The sequence below is a fragment of the Cyclopterus lumpus genome, chromosome 19 (assembly GCF_009769545.1).
Source record: "Cyclopterus lumpus isolate fCycLum1 chromosome 19, fCycLum1.pri, whole genome shotgun sequence".
NCBI lineage: Eukaryota > Metazoa > Chordata > Actinopteri > Perciformes > Cyclopteridae > Cyclopterus > Cyclopterus lumpus.
In genome coordinates this window covers 2,627,445-2,650,691 of record NC_046984.1, presented here as the reverse complement: position 1 = coordinate 2,650,691, position 23,247 = coordinate 2,627,445, and the positions used below count along the sequence as shown (strand labels likewise).

The following is a 23,247-nucleotide window of genomic DNA, read 5'->3' as shown; positions in this document are numbered from 1 at the left end:
CTTGTGGCGGGGAGCCAACCACATCGGAGATTTGTGCGGCCGCTACGTGGTCATGTCCATCTACCTTTGCCAGGTTTTATTGCTTGAATGTGGCTGCTGGCGACCCCCTTTGTCATTTGGCCTAGCAAATTAGAAATTAGTAGACATGATGTCTTGGAGATGTCTTGTCCTCTCAGACATGGGCAGATGAGGCCACTGAGTCATCGCCACCATGCGGGGCCCGTACATGCATACATGGTTGGCATATTGTCACAAGGAATGTTCCGAACGGCTAATTTCTCCAATATTTAAAGGTTAAACATTGATTAATAAAATGCTGAGTATATAATAGGAGCCATTTGTAATTTGTTAATCCCAATTACCTACAACCTAAACGTTTTTTGAATGCTGCCAAAATCAATATTGCCCAGTTAGGGATGCGCCTCACAACCCTGGTGCAATATTTCAGTAGACCAAATATGAACAGTCATGTTTTGGCATCCCATAAACCATTAGCGTCTTTGCATGCTAAGATTGATTGATTTATTCATTGAGCTAGCTGGCGGTAGCGTGCTCTGTTGGTTCAAAGCAGGCCAGGTTGTCAGCTTTAGTATGTATCACGCAGGCTAGCTCGCTAGCTCACGTGTTTCAACGGGCTGCTGGCCAATCCAGTCGATCAGGTGGACCAGAGGACCAGAGACCCCCCAATGAGAGTGTCCTGGATCTGTGTCAAATGGGTTTTGCCACTGCTCCGCTCCTTTAGAAGACAAGTGGTAAGTCCCGAGTACAGCGGCGCAGGAAATCATTTCACTTTGGAGTAAATATTGGACATTCTTCACAAGCCACATTTCTTCCGAACATTCTGGCACTGAAATCGGGGGGTTTGGCTGCATTGACGTCTATGAGAAAGTGACTCTACTTTCCTCTTGATATATTCCCTCAAGTAAACATTGTAAACATGAGTTTAACTCTTCTTCAATACAGCACGTTTTCATTTAGTAAATGATGGTCCATTTGGAGTCAAATAGACCATAAAGCAGAGTTGTCTAGGGTTTGGCTACCTTGATCTTGACAGGTCGCTAGTTGTCCAGTGTGGAAGTTGCCTGCGTTTGTGTCTTTACCCTTTTCCACAATGCGTTTACAGCTGAGGAAAGTTAATTGGAACATTTCGGTCGCCGTTAACAGCCCATATAATATGTTTAGTTTACCCAACAATCTTTGCCAACATGAAAAGAGAAGACTGCTGGAACACTTATAAGTAATATTGAATATGTATGGTCGGAGAAATGATTGACAGATACGAACCAACTCAAATTGCAGTGGACGTGATCTCACGACAGCAGCAGCCTACAAACAGCTCTGAGGCCCCCCGCCCCCCCCAAAAATGGGGGCGGAGCAGGGGTTGATTTCCAGCTCCACTGATGAAGTTCAGGTGTGGCTGCTCTGGGCACTGAAAGGGGGCGTGGCATACCTGAAACACACAAAGAGAGACGGCGCTCCTACAAAAAGAGGCCTTAAGGAAAAGGCAACAGTTCCCCAACAAGAACACGTCTCATTCCGCGGTGGACACCGTCTGTCTTCAGTCAGCTGCTGCCTTCTCTGACAATGGTAACGCTCGGCGTAGAGGTCGCCTCCATACATCCCATCCCCCACACAGCGCTCTCCTCCACAGCCACGGGCCACTGGCCTGAACCACTCCGGCAGCACAGGAGTCAGAAAGATTATGCAGACGTCCCTGATGTGAACATGACCTATTTTGAAGTCCCACAGAAGCCCGCAGACCTGGCTGTCTTTCTGCTGCGTTGGCCTATTGGCTGCACCTGCCTACGTGACGTGCTGTGCGTATATCTATATATACACATAGACATATATCGATAAAGACCCATGCTTTTCATTACGTCTTTACATAAGAATGTCCATAATTTATTATTGCAAATGTACTGGTCATTCGTCCAGTCTTTCTACTGCACTGCTACCCACCCACATGTACATTATATCCCCAATTATTCTATTATATAATAGTTAGAACACAACACAAATTGATGTGGGCATATTGGATCATTTTATATATCTAATCATATTGTTTATTTCTAATCTCACTTCACATTCACGTATTTAATAAGGGCAGTTGGTTTCAAACCACTTTCAGTCAGCGGCCTTTTCATTATAATAATAGTATAGAAGATTAAAATATAGCAAGCATGCGTATGATGCATGATAATGTAGGCGTGAGCATTAACACCACATTCAGTCATCCGCGTTAACACAAATCACATCACCGCTCAACAATACAGTTAGTATTCTGTGCTTGTCTTACAGATTTTTTCATGCATTCATCTCATTAAATATTGACAAGAAATGTACATGTTTGCTGACATGATTAGTTGATCGACAATATTGATTGTATAAGCCTTTAGGTGTATATTATGTTCAGCCACGCAGTTGTAAAGTATTATGCCTGAATATAAGGTTATATATTTATAATATCCAACTGTTGTTGGACTTAATTTTGCTGCAGTGACATTTAAATGTCCTTACATGGGATCAATACGGACATCTTAACGGCCAGTGTGCAGCATCGTGGCAGATCTATTAGCAGAAATAGAACATAAAATCATAACTATGTTTTCATTAGTGAAAAATCACCTGAAACTAAGAATCATCGTGTTAGCTTAGAATGAGCCCTTTCATATCTACATATGGAACATAAGGAGGCTTCCATGTTCCTACGGTAGCCCAGCAGGGACAAACCAAACACCGGCTCTAGAGAGCCCTTTCACGTGTCTACGTTACCTGAAGAAACTTCTGAAACATGAGCAGAGTCACATTGTCTGCCCCCCACCCCCTCTCCACTCCATCACCCCTAAACTTCTATTGCTGATAAAAATCACTCGTCCAGTATTTTGCTTTTGGATTCCATCTTACAAAGTCTCAATTCAACTCGTTTAGTATTTGTATTTTGCTAATATAGACGATACCAAACTGTGAGGTGCCTGATGGTCTGACAGGAACAGGTATTTAGTACGTGGTGTGCAGCATAAATACATGTTATGTATGAGTGCTGTGGCTGCACATCGCTCTCCCACAAAGGCCATTACTATCTGTGAAGGGGAGTTGCGTAACTGCACCTCAGTCCCTGTGCGAGTAGTCAGATTTGTACAGATATTTAAAAGAATCTCCAAAAATGTGTGCGTGTGTGCAGGAACCAGATACAAATCTGATTCACAAATTAGAGATTATTTTGCACATATAGTAATCTGACGGGTAGACAAGATAGTTCCAGCAGCTCTCTACAGTAAATGCAACAATGATGGCCCCAGGTCATTTCCTGTTGGTATACCGTGGTGATTATAGTGTCGCTCTGGAAAAACATTTACACATTCAATTTTAGACAGGACCACGATCAGAGATTCTAATTCCACTTTATTACATCAGAGGGCCATTGTGGTTTTCCTTTTATTGAAATAATCTCAAACCAATGTTTGCCATTATCAATTGTTTTTTAAAATCGACAAAATTGCAGAGTTTATATAAAAGGGCGTGTGCTCCTGTTTAACATTCTAAAAATAAAACTGTACACGCAGTTGCCAGCTTATTAGGTCCACATAGCTAAAACCAATGCAGTCCACTCCAACAGTCAATAAACCCTCCCTTCATAGAGATTATCTTCAGTTTTTGCTCCAGCTGTTTATGAGGCGTTTAGTGGCTGCATCAGACTGCGTTAGTTTGAGCTTGTAGACCGAACGTGTGCCTTATGAACTGCGTGCACGAGCACCAGCTTCATCAGTCATTTATAAGAGGGTTAAGCACATAATAACATAATCTATGTGAACTCATTTTAAAAGGAACTCGCACTAATGCGTGGCCTCCAGTCCAACCTACTCATTACTCCAATGCAGTCGGTTCAGCTCAGAATGATTTACAGTATCCCAACAATAACACTTTCAGCGTATGATTTAGGCCCTCATTAAGCAGTAAATGATGAAATTCAGGTAGGAGATCCGGTGACGTCTTGTCCTGCGCTGCCCTCATGTGGATCTTTTCAGCATCAGCACCATAAAGGCATACGTGGAAGAAGACCATCACTAAAGCATATAAATATGAAACTGGGTTATCACCAACACGTGTGCCATTATTACCGACAACAAAACAAACACCACTATTCTTTCCACTAGGTATGCACATTTATTAGAGGAGAGTGAACCACTAAGATGAACAAAAGAATACAGTACACATTGTCGACCTGCCAAAGGACATTCGAGGCACTTTGCATGAGGAGATTCAGTAAAGATTTGAACAACCCGCTGGACAGGAACAGTTTGACTGGACATGAGGAGTTCAGCATTGGTTTGTGGTAGAGCAACATCAGCTGAAGGCGGAACTGTAGAAGTGGTCTTTTTTTGTAGTCAAAAATAATCATTGCTCACTTTTCATTTCAGGTTCGCCCCTAAAAAGAACAGGCGACCTAGTAGTGTGTCCCTCCTCACGAATGGTTTGGGATCGTCACAGTGCAGAACTCATTTATAGGTTTAAAAAACAAAACAGTTCTTTGGCCTGAGAGCAGTGAGGGGGACAAGCAACTCTACTTTTGAAATGACATGTGAAACTGAACTGAGATCTGGAGCTCATTCAGTATTTGCTGTGAGCACTTCAAGCCATCTGTATATAAAAGGGGGGGGGGGCTACAAAATCAATGAGAAAGCGGGCTGAATGTAGCATTAAATATATATACTGAGCACTCATGTGTCAGACTTAGTCCATTTTGTATCCTGAAACACAATATATATGCTTCATATCATATTTATAGACAGGAATTTAATTCCAGTTCAAAGAATGAAACGACAATGGGGAAAAAAAATACATACATAAAGGTTGATTATTAACCTTTTGTTACTTTACACACTGCTATTTTACTTTAAAGTACTGTATATATGTATGTTAACCCAAACCAGTTTCAAGAGAGAAATAAAAGTCACAAGAATAATTTCAATTCTTTAAACAGAATTTTAACACTGAGCCGTGTGATGTTTCACCTCACCCATAACAAGAGAATGTAAAGCATGAGAACTGTTACGTTGCAAATTTGACCTTTAAGTGTAAAGGAGTACATTTTAAGTAGCTTGTCACTGAGTTGGAAAGTTATCACGTCTAAAAAGGGAACAACACAATTTGGTTAGTCCTTGAAAAAGGGACATTATGACCAAGGAAGTTAGTTTTTCCACAGCTGGCTAGGCTGGTTTGATTAAAGAAACCACTCAACATATTTTAAAATAAGCTTATTTGCTTTCTTTATGACAGTGAGACAAGGAGATGGATATCAATCTTCAATGTTACGTACAGAGCTTTTGATGAAAAAAATAAATAATCACAATTTGTGATTTATGGGGGAGTGTTGGAAATTTGATTTTCCTGCTGGTAGTCTTAATGCTAAAGTATGCTAATCATGCCTAGAACTTCATATCTGAGATTGAGATGGTACAATTGGTGTCAATCTAAAGTGCTTAATGTACAGAGTTTGATTCAGGACATGGTTAGCCTAGCCTAGCTTAGCATAAAGACTGGAAGCAGGAGGGAAAGCACTAGCTCGAATGTGTCCAAATGTCACCAAATAATGTGGTTTTTGGTGTGTGTAGTGTGCTGGAACAACTGTCCTGACGCAGCTGACAGGTTTGGTACCAGTGTGCCAATAGAGAGCTGTACGAAAACCTGTGTTGACTCAGCATATCTGGCAACCCACGCTGTAGCCGGACACACTGCACAGAACCTCTAGCTTTCACCCTGCTTCCGGTCTTTATGCTAAGCTAGGCTAACCTCACCCCGGCTCTAGCACTGTACTGAACAGACATCTCAACTCACTCTCTGGAAGAAAAAAAAGTAAGCAAAACATTGCCTCGTTCCAACCTCTAAATAGAGATAATTTGCTGCCTTTCCTTGTATAATGTGATCAAACCGAAGTTCTTTGGGTTTTAACCGAACAGAAATGATGTCCCTTGGTCTTTATAAAAGACAGTTTCACTGTATTCTGACATTTGATAGACCAAACGAGTCATTGATTAATCGATAATGAACATAAATGTTAGTTGCAGCCAGTGTTTAACCATGGTTGGTCGTACTTATTGACACGTGAGGTATAATTACTCAACCTCTACAATTCCAATTATAAAAGGACCAGAAGAATGCAGAATGCAGCCGTCATCTTTGGCATCTTAAGAGGTTACACAGCTGAGCTGTTGAAATAAACTATATAGTTGCATGGAAACTGCATAGGGCGTAAAACGAGTTATCTGTATAACTCAGAAAAAGAATGTTTCTTTTCCACAAAAGTATTACGTAAAACCATTTGTCTTTTTGCAACACTTTGAGATTTAAGATTTTTGTTGAAAAATCGAAGAACTAGTTATGACAAGTGCAGGTTGACAACAACCTGACAAACTGTAATCCTGCAGATAGAATAGAATAAAATTAAATCCCGATCAATTAAAAACATTTGGACCATAACATCACAAGAGTAAAACAAGAGTTTTTTCACAAACATGAGCAGTAAGCTATACAAATAGTTTCCTGTTCTCACATGTAGGTTAATAAAGATACAAAAATCCCTTAAACTAGGCCAGAATGAGCAAAAGTGACAAATCAGATTAATATGAAATCACCTGAGTAATTTAAACCAGCTCTACATACAACCTTTGCTTATATTATCCCCTTTCTTTACGCTAGTGCTCTTACCACAACTCCAAGTTACAGTGTACCATTTTCACAGTTCAATTTGACCTGTGCATGCATGATATTAATCATGCTTGCAGTACATATTTTACCAGAAAATGCACCTATGAAAAGAAACTATGATTTACTTAAGAATATGCATTTACAGGAACAGAAAGTGAACAAACGTAATGTGGAAGGTCATTTAAAAAATATACAACTTCAATCATTTGTCCCACCTGAAAAAGGGACAAAATCGCCCATCTTAAAAAGGTGATGGCAAACTTTTCAGAAGAGTTTATTCCAGTCTCTAGTTGCCTCCATGAGGTGCCGTTGGCCGTGACCAATCCAATCTTCTTGGTTGTTGAAGAGCCGACCACAAAACCAGCAGTCAAACGCCACAGGCTCTTCTCGACAACCTGACAGAGTATCTACTACCTCGTACTTTTTTTTGCTTTTTTTCCTTAACTTCAGTTTCAGGAGGAATCTCTCTCTGACAGAACTCTCAACTGACCGGGGTCTTAGGTCCTCCTTGTGAGACGATGCACCTCTGGTCAAAGTATTCTTCCATAGAGCACCGAGTTCAGCGAGAGCTTGGATTGTTTTCTGAGACAGAGAGACCTTTGTAACAGACCCTTTGTGCCTGTTAACTATCTTCATGATATTGGCCACTTCGGGAATGTCAGCATCGGGATGATTGAGCACCACAACGGGTTGGAGTCTACGAGGGCATTTGATCTGCTGTAGAGAACGGAATGGGGCGAGCCTTAGTGTCTTTTCAACTTCTTTGGCTACAGGCTTCCATAACACTGTAGTCTCTTTCTCAGTCAGTGCTTTATTTGAGAGTCTTCTAGCTTTATGCACAGTTGCTGGAAGCTCGTCAAATAATGCTTTCCTGCGCCTTTTCCTTTGGCTTGGAGGCCGAATTGGCCTTGGCGCCAGTATAGGTTTGTCTGCTTCATACGGCTGTACCTTTACATTCATCCAAGAGGGTGAAATGCAAGATTCCATGACATCTTTCTGGGCAGTATTTTGTAGGGGGAACAGTCTCTTTACCCCATGAGAGGAATTTGATTGGTTTGACGCCAACAGAAAACACTGGGTCTGAGGTCTGGTGGACAAAAACAAAGATTGACTGCTTGAGGTGGGAGCACCACTGTTAAGACGGCTACCAGTAGGAGTGACGAGTTTAAATATGACTTTGTTTCCAGTACTTTCACTGGCTTGGCTACACTGAGTCCCAGTCTTTGAGTCTTGGTTGTTCAATAGTAAGCTTGATTTGGGTGGAGAAATGTATCGGAGCAAGAATGCCTGGCGACCAGTGTGCAGAGTACTGGGTTTATCTGCAGAGCTCATGGGCATGGCCAGAACTGGCCTTGAGTTCAATTGGAGTTGTGTACTTGCCAATCTGAGGCCAGGAGCACTGGGGGTCTGAACAAATGGAACAGACCTCTGGACCAAGTAGCAAGTTGGCTGTGTCTTTGCCGTTTTGTCAGGTGTATTATGTGGTGTGCTTGAGAAGAGTACTGGACCCTTAAAACCTGGACTGTTGATAAGGTAGTGATTTGAGGTGGTGCCAGCACCTTGTTGAAGAGCAGAGAGGAGCGTAGTCCTTTTTTCAGTAGCTCCTGACTTTGGTGCCGGTGCACCTAGCCTCTTGCTGCTTTGAGTAAGGCTTACTCTAGTAGTGTTACATGATCTTTCTGACCCTGGCTTCATGTAAGATACATTGATCTGAGGATTTGCAGAATTGGTTATCAATTTGAAACCTGGAGTGCCCTTGACCTGCACCGGAACAGCAAATTGATTCTCACTAGTTCTCAGGAGTACTGACTGATTGCCCTCTGGCAATTGAAGAATTCGTAGAGTCGTTTTTGTTTGTTTTAAAGAATCATTACTTGCACTTGAAGATCCAACTCTTTCCTTATGAAGTTGTTGGGTAATGATTGCTTCTGAATGTTCCTCCACAAAACTGCCACAGCAATTTGAACTACTCATCGTTTCGGACTGTTTGTTAGATATAGGAATGCTATCCTCCTCAATTTTGATAATATTAAAGTCTTGGAGCACTGACTCTGGATTTTCGTCCTCAGTGGCAGGATCGTCAACACTAGCTATGTGCTCATCAACCTCAATGTCACTCTCGGAAACCTTTTCTTGAGTCGAGTCTTCATTGCCACTTTCTGTGAATAGCTCTGGAGACTCTGCCAATGTCAAGCTAAACTGCGATGATTCACAAATACTTTCTCTGTCTGCTGAATGATCGGACGTATTGTCAAAGTTTTGGGTTGTGCCAGATGTTTCCTTGGAATAATTGTGAAAATTAAATACTTCTTGGTTTGGTGAATTTTGTGTGCAACCCATGTGACCGTCTCTGCGGCAACCTGAGGTGGGCGGGGATGACTCTGATGGAGGTGCTCGGTTAGATGAAAGCTTTTTAAAATGTTGCTTGCTGTTTTTATGTTTGACCTCCATTCCAACCCCATCAGTTTCTTCTGAGGTACTATGGGAAGATTGGTCGTCGTCATTTTCTAAAATTTTAAAGGGAGAGTTCCCTTTGTGTTGGGCAATGAATTTGTCTGCGTCAGTATCAGTCATCAATAACTCATCTGCAGCCCCACAGTTTTCAATAGTTTCTTTGGAGACTTGTTTGGAAAGCAATGTTTCCTCAGCAACTTTTGTTGAACACAATGTTGAAGTATTATTCTTTTGAGAACCGCTATAACAGGTTGCGTCAGAGTTATTAGCAAACTTACTTCTCTCTGAACAGGTTGTTTGACTTTGGTCGTGATCCAACTCATTTGTCATAGGATATAATGTATCTGCACAAGTTGAAGACCTACCTAGTAAAGGATTAGTTTGCTCTCCAACATCATCTCTAGGTGGGGTGGACTCAAGGTTGCAAACAGAGGTTTCTTCCTCCTCAATCTTAACTTTTACTGCCATAATATCTCCTTGATCCATCTGTAGGCAAGATTCACTTCTTGGTGAAAGTGCAAAACAATGAGACGTTGAGTTCTTGCTATTAGAGCATTCCCCATTCTCATTGGGGACTCTACTTTTCTCCAACACAGAATTTGGTGCCGAGGAACCCACGTCTTCAATCAAGGAATGGTTTTGAGGGGATGAATCTTGCTTTGTTGTTGGTATTACTTTGAGAACTAAATGCTTTTTGCCGTCAACCATCTTGAATCCCATCACTTTCGTTGTACAGTTGGGGGGAAGAGAGATTTTGTTCTTTACCATCAGAACAGTTAAACTATTAGGATTGGTGTGAGCATCCGAACTTGCAGAGTTGTCACATTCCTGTAACATTACCGGCATTGTCAGCTCGGTGTTATGAGAGCCTTTTCCTGAATTTTTGTTTTCCTTTCTTGAATCCACAAAGTGGTGGGTCTCCTCCACGGATATCTCTGGTTTGATTTGCCTGCCATTTTGGTTGGGTAAACTCCCGGACAGACAGTTCAGTTTTGATATCCTCTGAGCCTCCTGTGATTCAACACTCTTTTTTAGCAAAAGTTTTAAGGATGCAGATGCAGATGCATTCGCTGGGCTGCCGCTGTCGTCTATAGCCTTCAATACATTCCTTCTCTCGGCCTCCTCTTTGTGAACAGCTGCGGTGTGTTTCTTAAGGTACTCGCTTCTTAGTGCACCATATCCACAGATCTGACAAGTGTGGGGGAATGTACCCGAGTGAGCTTTCATGTGCTTCTGGTGATCCTCTTCGTTCAAGCCGATATGTCTGCATTTCGAACACTTCCAAGGACTTTCATTATGATGATGGATGTGCTGGACGAATGTACCTGCGTCCACAGTTGTAAAGTCGCACCACTCACAGGTAAACTGTCCATTTAGACTGTGACACATGATGTAGTGTCTGGTAAGCAAAAGCAGAGAGTACTGAACATCATTGTTGCAGAGCTCGCATGTAACCAGAGTATTCCTGTGCTCAATCCGATGGCGTTGAAGAGCAGGGAACTCGTTTGTGACAAAACCACACAGTTCACAAGGGTATGTAGGCAGGGTTCCTTTATGGGTCGCCCGAAAATGTTTGAGGAGGTCATTGGGGCTGAATCTACGATCATCTTTACAAAAGGAGCATCCAAAACTCAGAATCTTTCCAGAGAAAACAGCCCCCTGCTGATTTTTACAATGGGCTTTATTCAGAGTTGGTTTATCCTTTTTGGTAGAGCTCCCATGCTCCTTAATTGAAGATTCTTCAGCATTATTGATGAGTGACCCATCTGTGACTTCTCTGAAATGCTTAAACACAAAGTCTTTTACCTTTTCTTTTTCATCCCCCAATACTGATATGCTGCAGTTTTTGGCAGAATCATTAAGTATTGTGAGGTCTTCTTCCATAGTTGTAAATCTACAGATATCTGAAAGAGAAGTAAACAAGTGTCATTAATACAATAAATAGGTTCCAATTGACATTAAATACATTTAACATTGCTATAGAGCAGAAAAACAACACTAAGTAGGCATGTACTAAAGTTCACATATCCAGTGGGGCTTGATAGTCCCTGTTCCAAAGAGATAGAGGGCCATTGGTGATCAGGGTCATCATGTTTTCATGCCCTCTAGGCCTGCATGATAAGAGGAGAAAAGTCAATGTGCGATAACATTGTTCAATATTGGATGACAATATGACTCTCGCTGAATAACGAAATATTGGAATGTGTATATTAGCTATACGTTTCCTATGTCAGTCACTCCTCTGAATCACTGCCTGTGCTGGTAGAGGGAGGAGGGGCTGAGCAGCTGATTGTACGAGAATTTGAACAAGAAATGTTAAGATACGAGGCAAACAAAGCTAAACAGACAAGGCGGCTTCTGTTTTGGCATGTGCAGCTGAGGGTTACATTTCCCTTATACTTCGTGAACATATTATAATAATGAGGTGGCTCCAAATAGTCAACAAGACCGTAACAACTATATTATTCACAGCAGTGACTGTTAAGGGACTGCCTATTTGTTGACATACAAGAATAAAGCAATGTCAATTTGTTTCTTAATTAATTGTAAATTTTTCTCCCCATATAAGTATCGATAAGAATACAGGTAATGATAAAGTCCTAAAGATAACCATTCCCATTACTGGCAGGTTGAGTCTGCCAAAGGTTGTAAAGTGAAAATGGACCGTTGCCATTCCGTAAGAGTTGTTTTTAGTTCCTCCTTCAAGTCAAGTTTAATGTTTTTATTTCGAAAGCCAATGTGCGCTCCGTGCAGAGAATTACTACGGTGATGCGCTTTGACCAACAACACAATAATAACCAGAGGCACAGTTTACTGACGGGTCAACGGCACGCCCTGTTTTCAAAAGACAGCGAGCAGAGCAAAACTCAGCTCATCCTCCATCCTGGTACACCGACAAACATCTGACCAGATGTGTGAACCAGCGGTGGCAGTGGAGACGCACTGATCTAAACGTACATGTGCACTGGTGAAACTGGGATTTGAGCCCACTGTGTTTAACCTGTGTAGCAGACCTGGGAGTCATCATCGCTGCAAGGAGGATACAGATCGGCCAAAAACAGCACAGCTGTTGCGTTCACCGCGACCCTCTGAGGCAAATTTGGAATTTGTGATATCGGGCTATACAAAATAAACTGAATTGAATTGACCTGAAGCAGGAGGCGTTTGATGACACCCAGTGTGTTTTGCAGTCGCCACCAAATATTAAGGGGCGAAATCAGTTGGCTTTTTAGAATTGAAGTCACATGCAACGTTAAAATAACTGTTGAGAATTAAATCTCATTCACACCATTGCCTTTATTCACGACGCCGGGCGGAAATTCGCTTTAGTCGCATCTGTGCATTCACTTTGTATGGAATCTATTCGCGCGATACATTTGCAATGCTTTTGGTGTGACCGCAGCATTACAGATTTGTTCCTTTGCTCTCATGCAAGGCAGAGTAAAAATCTCTCCAAAGCCTTAAACTTCCCACACGTTTACTTATTGCAATCTCTCTGACATTCACCCCTGACCTCTTTTGAGCCGGAAGAGTGATAAAACCATTATAGTTTGCATCTGTGATAAAAAAAAAATGGTATGGTTCATTTAATAAAGTAGAAATAAAGAAAATCCTGACTGAACAACTACCAGGTAAAAAGAACAAACGGAACGGTTTAGACCAAAAGAAACACCAAAACGAGGCATGCGGCTCATTTTGGTCCACGACCTGGCAACCGTTAAACTTAAAGTTCATACTTGCTGTGGTGAATCACGGCCGGCTCGTGGGTCGTGCACCTCTCAATGTTTGTAACTTGTCGCGACTTCACGTGACTGTCACAAATAGTTCACTGATAACTATAAACATGTCTAGGGATTTTACAAAGAAGGCCAATTCGCTTTTAAAAGCTTTAGAAACAAAGTCATACAAATACATTTGAGTAAATATGTTGTAGCCAAATCAAATCATTTACAGGATGTTTCTAATGCATGCAATACTTGACTGGTTTCTGTACAGGGCCCCGACCTGCAGCCCCTTATTTCACCTGGTTGGATGGGACCTCAGACCGGCCACTTTATTAGCTACTGTTCTCTGCTACTCAGCTCTCAGCTCCACCTGTACATCATAATGCAAACCAGCTCTGCCCCATATTCAACTGTTAAAAGAGGCATATGACGGACAGCGTCTAAGTTTACTGAAACATTACAGCAGACAGCAATGAGCTCCTCGATACCGTGCAGACACACTAGGCCTCCTAATGAACAGGTGTGGATGACATGACCATTACATGATGATGGCTCACATTGATAGTTGATAGCTCTCGAATGGGTTTTAAAAATTGCTTTTCAGCACCAATCGATCGGACAGCAACCATTACAGCCCAACTGTCCATAGTGAGGTCTGGGCAGCACTTTAAAAAGTGCTCCGCGGAAATAAAAAATAAATAGACAAGGCTCTTTTTCTCTCTCTCAGCAGCTGATTACGCTCTCTGCTCATTGAGGACCACTGGGGGGAAAAAAGAATATAAAGACACTGGCGCACAAATGTCCCAGTTTTACATATTTATGAGGCTGACTATAAAATTAGCTGAACAAAATGACAAACATTGCCTCCCAAAAAACAACTGCTGACTCAGACAATCGCCACGCCAATATATTTTTCCAATTGTCCAACCCTGCAGGTAACAGGCCCAATTTAAACTGGTCTGCTAGTTAAGGGGCTCACTAGCCTGTGTCTGGAAGCTCTACAATGTTTCATATTCTAAGGCCAACACTAAAGTTATAGCTCCACTGCCGAGTAGTGCTGGAAGATGTATAAAGATTTTATCGAATATGGCCTACTGCAATTTTTAAAATGGCAAGAGGCGCAGTACTTCTTAAATGCCTATCAAAATATAATTTGAAATTAAACACTGGTGCTGTGTTCTGGCTTCAATACCATGTTCTACAGACTTTAGCAAAACAATTAATGGTAGAGATCTTTTTTTTTTTTTTTTATGTTTTTCAACAAAAATGAAAAACATATGACGCAACAATTGGCATTTTCAACAGCACAAATCCTATTGTGATTGCAATATCAGTCAAGAACAATCGCAAATGAGATATTTTCTTCAAAATATGTCGGCCCAATTGCTGTGTTGAGAATAGAACAGTTAAGAACACATTTAATAAGCAGTTATTACCTGTACTCCTTTAGGACAAACGCAGACATTAATGCATGTCGGGTTCTGAAGAAGGGGAGCTTGCAGCGTGGCCTCTGTGCCTGTAAGACAGAGTTGACAAAACAATAAATTCTCAATACGGACACATTATCATCACTCATTATTGGTTTCATATTACTGAAAATATCTGCCATCAAAAGAAACCTGTGAGCGCTGCTCAGTGACAAGTCTACATACCGGACATAAACAAATTAATGTTTTAACAAAACTTTTGGTGGGATATATAAGCTAATAAAACAGCTTATGCAATCAGGACCTAAAGGAACCATGTGTGTTAACCTCTGGCATTATGAAGCAGGCTTTTATGAGAGGCACCTTTTCATAAGTTCTTCTTCACACACGTGCACGTTCCGGTTAATAGTTTTGCACTTTATTCCACTGATCTAAAAGGTTGGCAGAGCAAACGTAAACATGGACGTAAACGAGGCAGGATTCAAAGATACGTTTGTTAAAGTTTATAATTTGGGTTTTGCATATGGTTAGTGGGGGGAAGGAAATGCATCCGACACATTTGATGCAGCAAAACAACTCGTCCATTTCACTTCCACTAAGAAATAACACCGCCGTTGAATTCAGTGTCTCCAATGTGAGGATCAACCGTTCCCCTCTCCTTTGTCTCACAGCTTTTTTATGGACTGTACAGACGAACCGATTTGGTTTTGATGGTTTTTCTTATACTTTACAGGCTACAAGGATTCTTTCAATAAAAGAAATTCTGCAACAGTGAGCCGTCCATATTTCTGCCCCTCGTCAATTTAAGACCACGTGTTTTTCTATTAGCATTGTCTTGTGTACATGGAGATACATGCAGGTTCATTCTGAAATGTAGTGACTGCCTTTAACCGGAAGCAGCAAGTCCAAAAGTCAAGTCATTTTAACGAATGACATCTCCAATGTCATCTCCAAAATGTAGACACTTTTATTTATTTTTTCAATTTGTTGAAATATTCTGCTTCAATCCATAATTGTTAGAATTGAGCCTTTCAAAAAAAGGTTTTTACTGCTATGTTCACACAGGTGTATTAACGGGTCGGTTTAGCAGCAAATAACACCATAAATTACATGAAACCACAATAATAATAAAATCATAATTCTTTCCCATTGTTTTTAGGGTGATGACATGAAATATGATCAAAAATAAGCTTCATTTGAAGACGTAAAAAAAATAAAGACATTCGGTACAGCTCTAAAAAGTGCAATTAAAAGTGACACTACACCACACTGTTTTTTTATTCCATACTCTGTTTTTGCCCCCACTTGTCAAAGTCTTGCACCTTCACTGTCCACAATATATATATTGTGATATGAGGAGCTGCAGTCCACAATATGAGGAGCTACACTGTCCACAATATGAGGAGCTACAATGTCCACAATATGAGGAGCTACACTGTCCACAATATGAGGAGCTACAATGTCCACAATATGAGGAGCTACACTGTCCACAATATGAGGAGCTACAATGTCCACAATATGAGGAGCTACACTGTCCACAATATGAGGAGCTACAATGTCCACAATATGAGGAGATGCAATGTCCACAATATGAGTAGCTACAATGTCCACAATATGAGGAGCTACAATGTCCACAATATGAGGAGCTATACAATGTCCACAATATGAGTAGCTATACAATGTCCACAATATGAGGAGCTGCAATGTCCACAATATGAGGAGATGCAATGTCCACAATATGAGTAGCTATACAATGTCCACAATATGAGGAGCTGCAATGTCCACAATATGAGGAGATGCAATGTCCACAATATGAGGAGATGCAATGTCCACAATATGAGGAGCTACACTGTCCACAATATGAGGAGCTACAATGTCCACAATATGAGGAGCTACAATGTCCACAATATGAGGAGCTACAATGTCCACAATATGAGGAGCTACAATGTCCACAATATAAGGAGATGCAATGTCCACAATATGAGGAGCTATACAATGTCCACAATATGAGGAGCTACAATGTCCACAATATGAGGAGCTATACAATGTCCACAATATGAGGAGCTATACAATGTCCACAATATGAGGAGCTATACAATGTCCACAATATGAGGAGCTATACAATGTCCACAATATGAGGAGCTACAATGTCCACAATATAAGGAGATGCAATGTCCACAATATGAGGAGCTATACAATGTCCACAATATGAGGAGCTATACAATGTCCACAATATGAGGAGCTACAATGTCCACAATATGAGGAGATGCAATGTCCACAATATGAGGAGCTACAATGTCCACAATATGAGGAGCTACAGTCCACAATATGAGGAGCTACAGTCCACAATATGAGGAGCTACAGTCCACAATATGAGGAGCTACACTGTACACAATATGTCACTTCTTTCCAACACCAAACCCACGTTTTTGTTTTTCCCCCATTTTCAAACTTAAGAATCTCTCAGACAAGCGATGCTGATTTAAAAAAGAGACCACTTGGTCACCAAGCTCCCTCTGGAGAAACTAAAAGCTTTATACTACTTATTTCCCACAACACACACTAGTATTCCCAACACCTGGAAATAGACTTTGATGTGGAAAACTAGTGGCATTCCCCTTTAATATTTCGGCCTTTTACTCAAACAAAATGAGCAGTGAGAAGACCTCACTCTTTTTTTGTTTGACTATTTTCTGACATTTTATTGACAACACTTGTAATCAATTGTTCAGCAGATTAGTTAAACACACATTTCAGAAAATAGACTTTTTGTGGAGCAGTCGTCAAAGTATGCAGTATTGTTTTCCAAGTTTTTGTGATCCCCGAGACCAACTTTTACACCTGAACAATAATTCCATTGAAAGGAAAAACGCCAACGTGATCGAAATTATCGACACCAGAGGAGATGTTTTGGGACATTTACTGGATTCAGAGGCAATCGGTCCTAAAAATCCCATAACCCACAATGCAACAGGGGAGTGGTCTTATTTTTTTAACATGTTGATTGCAGGCATTGCAGAACTGAATTCATCATTACATGTATAAAGTAGCCATGCAAGGTCAGCATGGGGGGTGGGGAGACCTACATTAGGGGTGAGACCTACATTAGCCTTCAACTCCATATGTCTCAGTCAGCTGTCAACCCTGTGTATCCGAGGCAGCCATGTTGGGGGGAAAAATGGCTGCTGTGATTATATGACTTATCTGCACAGGTTACTTCAGTCGGCCTGAGAGCATGGACTATATGCTAACATAGTCTTCAACAAACACTTGGGCTGAAGTAAATCATTTAAATACCAATAACTTATACTCCAAGTCAAATTAAACCACACAGGAGATGAGCCTACACATCTTTTTAAATATATGTATTCTAATTAAAACTGGATGAAACTAATGGTGTAATTAAAGTGACCAGGACGCCAGTGAACACCTGGACCGCAGACAGGTCGGGCTCCTCTCGGGCCGCGCTATCCAACGTTAGATGGGATGGATATAAAAGGAAGCTTGGAGATGAAGAGGAAAAGTTGCATCGCCTCATAACTGCAATTACGCTCCAGCAGCCCCTCGTTACGCCACGCAGGGGGACAACGACAACATGTTGCAAATATGTCAAGGTCTTAAGCAGGAAGATTAAAAAAAATAAAAAAATTAATGTATGTTTACTTCTTCCGAGGGACTTGCTCCACAGTCGCGTAAGTTTAGGAAACGCGAGGGAACGCTGCATCAGTGGGAGAAATGAATATTACAAAAAGAAAGGCTGTACACAGACAGCAACAAAAGGACTCCGCGATGAACGCGGTGATGTGTTGCTGCAACTGTGGCAATTATGATATCGACACACGGGGGAAACAGACGAGCCACTTCGCGATCATGTTAAGTGTCTGTGGAGTTGAATAACCAGTTATTTTACACCCAAATAAAGCCCCCTCCCACGCGAAGACATTTAAAGTTGCAGGAAATCAGTTGTTTCTTACTATGAACTCGATGGAAGTTCAGGTGGCGTCCCCGTCAACGTCCGGCATTGTGGAAAAGGAGGCTACGGCACAAAAAGCACACAGTAGAAACATTTGCCTTCCTTCTCTCCTCTCTATAGATCCACAGCGACGGCGGCCATGACAGTCCATCCGGGTACTGACGTGCTCTTGACACTCATGTAGAAGCGGATGAATATGTATTGCCTTGTCAAATACCAAACTAGTGCCTCGAAGGGCATCTTCTCACAGGAAGTACAGTTAAAACAACTTTCACTCAAGTGGAAATGTGTTCACGAAACGCCCATAGGAACCTTGCTGCTGTTTTCGCAGCAGGAGCCCTACGTCATTCGCTGCCTGTGTGAGAGTGTGTGTGTGTGTGTGTGTGTGTGTGTGTCCTAGGTGGAAGAAGAAGCAATGAGCAGCAATGGCGGATATACGCCATTTCCTACTGAATACGTTTCATGTAGGCTGACAAGCCTTTGTTGATTCCCGATAGGGCGTTATTTAGTTTAAACTCGGAGTACTTCTAATTAATCACCTCTCTCTCTTCCTCTCGCTCTCCCCTCGGTGCCTGTCTCATACACACACGCGCACACAAACTTCTCATAATGGAGGACGTGCAGCTCAGCCCATGTTACCTCATCGCCCTACATTGTAACATTATAGCAGTAGCACTGACACTGTTCTACAGCAGCTACATTAGGACATTAAAAAACCTATAAATATACAGTATGTGTCTCTGCTTGCCTCCTTCTTTCTCTCTGAGCCCATTTTGAGTATTAAGAGTTGTCAATTGACTTTAACCCCATATAGAATGCTGTAAATTAAATATATACGATAAACTAGACAATATATAGGTCAGTGAACGTTTTCAATCATGCCACATGATCGTCCTCAGCATCAGCTTTGTTCAGGTGTTCTGGAATTACAGATGCTTATATATTTCCTATTTTATTCAAAATCCAAATTTAATATACATTTAAATATTTCCTCACAATATGCTTTGAGGCTTTTACTGGCCTGGGGTCTGTCCCCTGCATCAGTTTTACGTACCTTTAAAAAAAGATCAATTTTGTGTCACTGCAGCTGAAGGAACAGCTAACAGTGAAAAACAAAATAGAAAAAGTAATTGAAATTATGCTTTATTTTAATTGCTGTTTTTTGTTGAAGTGAAGGAATATGTAATATTATGGGTCATTTGCAGTCTAGCCTCTCATTGTTCCTCTACCTCTTCATCTCCACTTCCTTCAGAGCTCTCTTCCCCTCCATCCTGCACTGGGGCATTGCACCTTACTAACTCTATTTCCTCCCTGGAGTCTTTGCGACTTCACGTCTCATCGGACCTGGATGTGTATGAAGCTGGTCCTGGGCCAGACCTCCCCCCTCCCCTTCTCTAGGAGGTATATGAGAGGTATACATCCTTCTGTTTCATGGATTGTGGAGGTCTGGATCGTGGTCCATGCCTACTACTCATTATTCATAATTTCTGTCAAATTCATTAAATATGTTGTAACTCTAACTCTGTTCATCTGGTCACATGACATCTATTGCTTCTGTCCATCCAGGAAGAGGAATCCTCCTCTGTTGCTCTCCTGAAGGTTTCTTCACTTTTTCCCTGTGAAAGGTTTTTTCTATTATTTGGGAGTTTTTCCTGATCCAATGTCGTATGTGTACAGATTGTAAAGCCCTCTGAGGCAAATTTGTTATTTGTGATATTAGGATATACAAAATAAACTGAATTGAATTGAATCATTCTCTGCAAGAACAGACTCATCTAAGGAATCATGTGTAGCCACATTTGGCATATTACACAGGTCAAGTCTATATGCTAAGTAGCAAGGGTGTGAATATAAACATTGCAGGCAATGCGGCCTTCCAACAAAAGTTGGGCAAAGAACATCTCTTGCAAAAGATACTAGATGAAAAAACATGTATTTAATACATCTGCTGTTTGATAAATATGCACTAGAAAAAGCAAACACTTCTCTGTCATGTTTTCATTTTTGGGGGGTAATATAGTTGTTATGCACGGGCCCGTCATTATAGCTAGACTGGGGCCCATCATCATAGCCTGCACTGGGGCCCGTCATCATAGCCTGCACTGGGGCCCGTCATTATAGCTAGACTGGGGCCCATCATTATAGCCTGCACTGGGGCCCGTCATCATAGCCTGTCATAATAGGGTGCAAGAGGACCCGTCATCATAGCCTGCACTGGGGCCCGTCATTATAGCGTACACTGGGGCCCATCATCATATCCTGCACTGGGGCCCGTCATCATAGCCTGCACTGGGGCCCGTCATCATAGCCTGCACTGGGGCCCGTCATCATAGCGTACACTGGGGCCCATCATCATATCCTGCACTGGGGCCCGTCATCATAGCCTACACTGGGGCCCGTCATCATAGCCTGCACTGGGGCCTGTCATCATAGCCTGCACTGGGGCCCGTCATCATAGCCTGCACTGGGGCCCGTCATCATAGCGTACACTGGGGCCCGTCATCATAGCCTGCACTGGGGCCCGTCATCATAGCGTACACTGGGGCCCATCATTATAGCCTGCACTAGGGCCCGTCATCATAGCGTACACTGGGGCCCGTCATCATAGCCTGCACTGGGGCCCATCATCATAGCCTGCACTGGGGCCCATCATTATAGCCTGCACTGGGGCCCGTCATTATAGCTAGACTGGGGCCCATCATTATAGCCTGCACTGGGGCCCGTCATCATAGCTAGACTGGGGACCGTCATCATAGCTAGACTGGGTCCCGTCATTATAGCCTGCATTGGGGACCGTCATTATATCCTGCACTGGGGCCCATCAATATAGTCTGCACTGGGGCCCGTCATCATAGCCTGCACTGGGGCCCGTCATCATAGCCTACACTGGGGCCTGTCATCATAGCCTGCACTGGGGCCCGTCATCATAGCGTACACTGGGGCCCGTCATCATAGCGTACACTGGGGCCCGTCATCATAGCCTGCACTGGGGCCCATCATCATAGCCTGCACTGGGGCCCATCATCATAGCCTGCACTGGGGCCCGTCATTATAGCTAGACTGGGGCCCATCATTATAGCCTGCACTGGGGCCCGTCATCATAGCTAGACTGGGGACCGTCATTATAGCTAGACTGGGGCCCATCATTATAGCCTGCATTGGGGACCGTCATTATATCCTGCACTGGGGCCCATCATCATAGCCTGCACTGGGGCCCATCAATATAGCCTGCACTGGGGCCCGTCATCATAGCCTGCACTGGGGCCCGTCATCATAGCCTACACTGGGGCCTGTCATCATAGCCTGCACTGGGGCCCGTCATCATAGCGTACACTGGGGCCCGTCATCATAGCGTACACTGGGGCCCGTCATCATAGCCTGCACTGGGGCCCATCATCATAGCCTGCACTGGGGCCCATCATCATAGCCTGCACTGGGGCCCGTCATTATAGCTAGACTGGGGCCCATCATTATAGCCTGCACTGGGGACCGTCATTATATCCTGCACTGGGGCCCATCATCATAGCCTGCACTGGGGCCCATCAATATAGCCTGCACTGGGGCCCGTCATCATAGCCTGCACTGGGGCCCGTCATCATAGCGTACACTGGGGCCCGTCATCATAGCCTACACTGGGGCCTGTCATCATAGCCTGCACTGGGGCCCGTCATCATAGCGTACACTGGGGCCCGTCATCATAGCGTACACTGGGGCCCATCATCATAGCCTGCACTGGGGCCCATCATCATAGCCTGCACTGGGGCCCGTCATTATAGCTAGACTGGGGCCCATCATTATAGCCTGCACTGGGGCCCGTCATCATAGCTAGACTGGGGACCGTCATTATAGCTAGACTGGGGCCCATCATTATAGCCTGCATTGGGGACCGTCATTATATCCTGCACTGGGGCCCATCATCATAGCCTGCACTGGGGCCCATCATCATAGCCTGCACTGGGGCCCATCATTATAGCCTGCACTGGGGCCCGTCATTATAGCTAGACTGGGGCCCATCATCATAGCCTGCACTGGGGCCCGTCATCATAGCTAGACTGGGGCCCATCATTATAGCCTGCACTGGGGCCCGTCATTATAGCTAGACTGGGGCCCATCATTATAGCCTGCACTGGGGACCGTCATCATAGCTAGACTGGGTCCCGTCATTATAGCCTGCATTGGAGACCGTCATCATAGCCTGCACTGGGGCCCATCAATATAGTCTGCACTGGGGCCCATCAATATAGCCTGCACTGGGGCCCGTCAATATAGCCTGCACTGGGGCCCATCAATATATCCTGCACTGGGGCCCATCAATATATCCTGCACTGGGGCCCATCAATATATCCTGCACTGGGGCCCATCAATATATCCTGCACTGGGGCCCATCAATATAGCCTGCACTGGGGCCCGTCAATATATCCTGCATTGGGGCCCGTCAATATATCCTACACTGGGGCCCGTCAATATAGCCTGCACTGGGGCCCATCAATATATCCTGCACTGGGGCCCGTCAATATAGCCTACACTGGGGCCCATCAATATAGCCTGCACTGGGGCCCATCAATATAGCCTGCACTGGGGCCCATCAATATATCCTGCACTGGGGCCCGTCAATATATCCTGCACTGGGGCCTGTCATCATAGCCTGCACTGGGGCCCGTCATTATAGCCTGCACTGGGGCCTGTCATCATATCCTGCACTGGGGCCCATCAATATATCCTGCACTGGGGCCTGTCATCATAGCCTGCACTGGGGCCCATCAATATATCCTGCACTGGGGCCCGTCATTATAGCCTGCACTGGGGCCTGTCATCATAGCCTGCACTGGGGCCCATCAATATATCCTGCACTGGGGCCCGTCATTATAGCCTGCACTGGGGCCTGTCATCATAGCCTGCACTGGGGCCCATCATTATATCCTGCACTGGGGCCCGTCATTATAGCCTGCACTGGGGCCTGTCA

At 43.3% G+C, this 23,247-nt stretch overlaps 1 protein-coding gene across 1 annotated transcript; it reads right to left on the bottom strand.

The window, feature by feature from the left end:
• Positions 1–6,809: 6,809 nt before the first annotated feature.
• Positions 6,810–18,809, bottom strand: si:ch211-214e3.5 (zinc finger protein 518A). Its single transcript, XM_034558470.1, has 3 exons — positions 18,286–18,809; positions 14,321–14,400; positions 6,810–11,063 (listed from the first exon to the last, which is right to left on the bottom strand). The coding sequence occupies exon 3, from the start codon at positions 11,041–11,043 to the stop codon at positions 6,970–6,972; it is 4,074 nt and encodes a 1,357-aa protein (XP_034414361.1). The 5' UTR covers positions 11,044–11,063; positions 14,321–14,400; positions 18,286–18,809; the 3' UTR covers positions 6,810–6,969.
• Positions 18,810–23,247: the final 4,438 nt, after the last annotated feature.

Coding starts and splice junctions, on each gene's coding strand:
- si:ch211-214e3.5 (XM_034558470.1), bottom strand. CDS start 11,043: ATGGAAGAAGACCTCACAATACTTAATGATTCTGCCAAAAACTGCAGC.